This window comes from Oenanthe melanoleuca, chromosome Z (assembly GCF_029582105.1).
Source record: "Oenanthe melanoleuca isolate GR-GAL-2019-014 chromosome Z, OMel1.0, whole genome shotgun sequence".
Lineage (NCBI taxonomy): Eukaryota > Metazoa > Chordata > Aves > Passeriformes > Muscicapidae > Oenanthe > Oenanthe melanoleuca.
In genome coordinates, this window is record NC_079362.1 from 10,044,369 (window position 1) to 10,050,368 (window position 6,000).

General features: G+C 39.4%; 1 protein-coding gene across 1 annotated transcript in view; it reads left to right on the plus strand.

Moving 5' to 3' along the window:
• MEGF10 (multiple EGF like domains 10) overlaps positions 1 to 4,739 on the plus strand; it is an 86,238-nt gene extending 81,499 nt beyond the window's left edge. The window contains exon 25 of the mRNA XM_056514393.1: positions 394 to 4,739. Within this exon, the coding sequence (XP_056370368.1) occupies positions 394 to 557 (164 nt within the window). The 3' untranslated portion in view covers positions 558 to 4,739. The remainder of the gene's footprint in view (positions 1 to 393) is intronic.
• The last annotated feature ends 1,261 nt before the right edge of the window (positions 4,740 to 6,000 follow it).

Genomic DNA, 6,000 nt, shown 5'->3' on the forward strand with positions numbered 1-6,000 from the left:
TCATCTCTGGGCTGTAATAAATTCTGTCCACTGTCACAGGATATATTTTCCTTTCCTGTGTGCAAGCAGAGATCACTGAAATCCATCAACATACCCATTCTTCTTTTAAGAACTGTTATCAAGTCTTGATTAAAACCCTCAAATTCAAGTTGTTGTTTTGTTTTATTTAATTTGCTGAAATTAAAGACACAGAAAGAAGAGATGCTGTCTCATTTCTGTCAGTAAAGATATTCATGGCAGGACCGTGCTGCAAGCACTAAGCAAAAACAGCTACAGTTTCTACAGCTACATTTGAGGACTCAGCATGATGAGGAATCTTCCTCGTGCAGCAGAAACTGAAATAAAGTATCAGTGTTTTCCCTGAAGCTGAGTATATGCTCTTTCTCCTCACAGAGCCTACGGTGAGCATTGTCCAGGGTGCGTTCGGAAGTGGCAGTGGGCGCTTTGGCCAGGATCCCTACGACCTCCCAAAAAATAGCCACATTCCGTGCCACTATGACCTGCTTCCTGTCCGAGGGAGCCCCACGCCCTCCACAAAGGGGGTCAGCAGCAAATGACCCCGCAAGAAGCTGATGCCTACAACCCTGGGACACTCAAGGGGCAGAGCGGCATGGTCGTGCTCCTTCCTCTCTAGTTTACCATCTCTCTTGGCTCCTCATCTGTCTGGGAGATAATTGCTGTACCTTCAGCAGAATCTCACCAAGAGGTCTGTATTGCACCTACAAGTGACAGATGGACAAATGCCACACTCTGGGGATCCTGATTCTTCTTTTTTTTTTTTTTTCACAGCAGTACATTTTCTAGAAACAGGTATGCAACACATTTATACTGTAATATACTGGCTTAAGAAAGAGTAGTTTGCAGATAAGTCTTGATAACATCACATTTTAGTGACTTCAAGTATAGGCTTCATGTCTGTCATGTTCCAGAGTAATAATACTCCCAGGACAGTGCAATTTACCAAATACCACTTTGTACAGGTGATCTGATTCACCACTTACCCACTGGGATAAGGAAATCTGCCTTGCCAAATTTTACCTTCCATTCTTATCTTTAGTCAAGACGTATTATAAGAAACAAGATGTGATGGGGATAAGGAAGCATAGTGTTGCAGTTGTTCGGGAAATCCATCATCAGGCATTGCCGTCCATTGCAGGTGATGGATGTACTTGGCTTAAATAGTTCTGGAGATAAAATAATTGCATACATCAATATTTACAGGATGCTTCAAGATCTCTCAGTACTGCAGACCCAGCACCAGTCTTCAACAAGTATTTTGCTACAGTTCAGCTTCATTTGTTGCAGTTCTGACCACTTTTTCAGCCACACACAAACTAATGGTCCACAACATATCAGTTATTACTTCAATTAATATGTCAATTGTATCAGTTTATTTTTGTCACCAGGGACTGATTATGTAAGGAGTGGACAAAGGTGATGACTTCTGTAAATCTTAACTGCAAGGAAGGGTTTACATTTTATAAAAAAGGTAGTAATAATGACTGTAATATAGGATAAAGATAGTAAAGTGTTCTGACTTTTGTTTTCTTTGAAGTAACTAAGAAAACTCTGTGCATACTTGCTAAAAAGGCACCTTTTCTTTTTTATAGTTGATGTAGGGAAACACATGCTTAAGCTGGTCTTTTGCATTGCTAATAATGTGACACATGTACCCCCTACCTTCATGAACTTCTGTCTCCATTCTTATGCTGTGTGTCTGTGTTTTTAGTGAACTAGGTTGTAACTGCAAAAATATTCTAGTATGTGCATCCATTTTTTTTGCATTTTTGCCAACTGGCCTTTATTTTGTCTGGTTCAAGGGACCTCTAGGCAGAGCAAGAGGATCAAAGTAAGAATTCACAGTGATGTTTATCAGAGGTGATTACAAAATATGTAACAGTTCAGATTAATTAATTAATTCATTCATTCAGGGGAAGAAAATCAAGGTGTTTTTTGTTGAGAATGTTGACAACAAGAACACAGAAGAAAAGTAAAAAAAAATTTCTCCTTAAAGTTTAATTTATTCTGTTGACCATGGGGATGGAGACCATCTTCCCAAAACAGCCCCTTTTTCCCAAAAGAGGTTTTCAGTCCTTCCAAAAGGTCTATTTTGAGCTGCACCATTCAGTGGAAATTAAATTCACCAAGGTATCTATCCTGGACAGAATTTTCCCCAAACATGTCCAAAATCTAAAAATAGCATTGTTGTTATAGACTAGACATCTCTTTCAGTGAAAATATATTTTTAGGAACCTAAGAGTGAGGTGCCAGCATTTAACATGTCCTGGCAGTGCTCTGTAGCACCTTGTCCTGAGGGTTGGTGTGTCACTGATGGATGGGGAAAAGGACATTGGCTGTTTTGCAGTTCCCTGGGCATTTCTGTAACATCCTTGGCATAAAGAATTCCATTATCTTTGGATTTGGAAAATACCAATATTAGCTAGAAGATTTCTGAGGCTGGTTGCCATTTAATCCCTGTCTAAGATGAAGTACTGATTGAGTTTCTATGCATCTAGATAAAATGTAGAGCTACTGGTACTGTACTTTTTTTGTATTGTGTGAAACAGACTTTAAAATAAAACCTTTAATCTCTAAAGCCATGAATAGAAAATGCTGCATTTAACAATAGGGAGCTCACAAAAACTTCTTGGTCTTTTTGAAGACCACTAAGTAAATTATTTCATTATATAAACAATTCTTTGAACATGGAAAAAAGAGCTGAATAAATGTTGGGGTTTTTTTTAAATTTCCAGGATGTCACATATCCTCGAGTGATATATTCAGACAAATATTCATGAAAATAGATTAGTTTCTTTATTTGTAAAATATTTGCTTATTTTATGTGTTCTAAATGTACACATGAGTGAGGTCTGCCTTCCCTGCATGAGGGTAAAACTCCTGTTGTGTAGTCAGCTACAACAATGTTGAGTATATGCAGGGCAAGCAAATGGCCTGTGAATTAACTTGAGAGAATGATTCCTGGTGAGGCGCTCAGAACATTTATTTCCTGGAGTGCATTCTGCTCTCAGCTTCACAGATCCCTAGCTCAATCCTTGTGGCTGCCAGACAACTTTTCTTGTAGATCCCACTGTGGCCTTCACATAATTTAAATACTTCTGCAGGTGCATTCTGTAGGGTGGAGGAGGCTGAATGCCTCAGTTGATGGAACAATTTTAGCAAGCACTCAGAGAGTTGGCCTCGCCACAGACAGGAAGGGAAAGGGATGCCTTGCCTCTATATATTCACAATACAATAGTGACAAAATACAGCCTTGAAAATGGCGGTAGCTCTTGCCTAGCAATGTGTCGCCAATTCAATAAAAGGGTGCACCAAGTAGCTGGATTCAAAGTAGTCAGTATAAACTTTAGGCTTTAAATACTGTAGGCATTATTAATTCAGGCCACTTAGAAGCATAACAAACCTCACAGATTTCTACTATATGCAAGATTTTAATCACAACATGCTGTTACACATCAACGCTCTCCTTACCTTGATTTACCCAGAGAACTTCCATTAACTTTAGTTGGAGATGCACATACAGGTTATGGGAAGGAAGATTTCATTGTGCTCACACATTCTGCTGAGACAATCTTCAAGTTCATATTGAAATGAAGTTAGGATAAAATCAAAAGTGAGGAATGTGTTACTCTAAGGAGATTGGATTTTCATGTACACACAACAACTTTTTATCCAGTATTTGTCCAAATAATAATTCTTGCACTGAAGCTCCAAAGCCCAGACTGAAGAACACAGAGCTAGTTTTGACAAAAAATGCTTTATAATAAAGATTGTATATACAGTATCTGAAATTACTGAAAACAAATGAGTGTATATTCATTAATTACTGTAGAGAAAACCTTGTCTTTTGATACACTCATACTAGTGCTAGAACACTGAACATAACTTTTCAGTTCTTTTGCCCACAAGACTTCCCTTTGATATGATTGAACTGTATTATATTTTTAAAGAGAACCTATCAAGTATGCCTGGCTTTTTTTTCTTAGATGTAACAAGAAAAGTGCTTAGTTGTGAGAACATATATATATTTTCCAAAGATGACTGATGTTCATCATTCTCCCTCTCACTACCATATATTTTACTTCACTTCACATACCTGTAGGTTAATACAATAAAGTTTCTAATGAAAGATGGGAAGTGATTTGACTTTTTTTTTATTTAATTGGCTTTTCATTTGCCTACGGAGGATCTTGAAATAGCATGGGAAATGTACAAAATGTCATTTTTGCTCTCATGGTTTAACCCCAGCTAGCAACTGATGCCATGCAGGCAGTTACTCCTTCAGGGAGAAGAGGAAAGGAAACTCAATGGATTCAAATAAGAACAGTTAAATAATAGGAAAAGATAAAATAAATTACTACTACTAATTGTAATACTAAAACAGAAAAATCCATCATAAAGATCTAATGTTTCAGATTTTAAAAGCTACAATCCAGTATTGTAAAGGTATAGTTCTACTTTCCAGGCTTTTCTGTGCGAAGCTGAGAAACTCAGTATTCCTTCAATCCTGTTGAAACAGGGGCATAATCCCAAGGAATTGACTTGTTTTATATTCTAACAACCATGTTATTAACAGAAAAGTAACAAAGAGTGATCCTGGTTAACTGCATAGGGTAAGTAAGCATTGGCTAAAAATTAATATTTTCCTGTTTTGGTTTGAAAGACAGGTATTTGCTAAGAAATGCAGGAGCTTCTCCCTGAGATGGAGAGTGCAGACTCCTTTCCCTCCAAATTGCTATAATTTTGGAATCGGGGGCTCTCAGGCAGAGATATGGAGGTAGGAATAACAGTTCTTTACTGGTATATATGTATATATGTGTATATATATGTATATATGTATATATGTATATATGTATATATGTGTATATGTATATATGTATATATATATATATGTATATATGTATATATGTATATATGTATATATGTATATATGTATATATGTATATATGTATATATGTATAACAGTTCTTCCAGCTGTGGGCACCTTTTCCCTGCGGTGCAGTTACCATCACAGCTGGCAGGCAGCACTGGCCAGCTCCCGGTGATCCCCTGTGGCTGGAGGGGCGCTGGGGTGATGGCAGCTGTGTCCCGGATGGGAAGGGTGGAGGAGAGACGCTGCTCACGGATCTTGGGGCAGTGTCGGTCCCGGTGCTCCAACAGGATGTGTGGAGGTGGAGGTGGGAGGGTGTCGGGGCAGGGGGGTTCCGGGTCCCCCAGCCAAGGAAAGCAGCTCCCGGGTATCGGTGTGGCAGAGCAGGTTTTTTCCAGCGACCCTTCTCCTCTGAGCCAGGCGAGTGAGTGAGCACAAAAGGGAATGCCGCTCCCCTCACTTGCTTTACCTGCCTGCCCCCATCCGTGCTAGGGTGTAGTCAACAAGTCCTTAGCATTACAATGAGAAAAATTCCACAGAGAGAAAAGGAAAAAGTAAGCAACCCTCAATATTATTCACTCTGAGTTTTTCCCATACCAACATGCTACATCAAATTAAAACCTTTAAATTATATACATACACGCAGTTACAGGTACAGGCACAGTATGATAGATCACCCTAGAACAAGGTCTCCTTGGGGTATGCATTGGGTCTCTCCATCCTTTTGCATCACCCACCAGGTGCAACCTGGTCCTTGAACGAGACAAACTCCAAGGATAGGATTGTCTTTGCTGGAGGCAGAGTTCACCCAAACAGTTTTTTCAAGCATACTTTTCATGTGTACTATTGGAACTTTATCTCCAGCTGGTGTTCCAAAGGGCTCAGATTGGGCAGGGCCTGCTCGGTTAGTGGAACCTCAGGTGTTCACTAACCATGTGGCTTTTGGTAGATTAATCTCCCAGTTCTTGAAACTCCTCCACTCGAAAGGTTTTAAGCAGGCCATTGCACCATTCGACTTTCCCAGCTGCTGGTGCATGGTAGGGAATATGATGCACCCACTCAATGACATGTTCTCTAGCCCAGGTGCTTATAAGGCTTTTCTTGAAACAAGT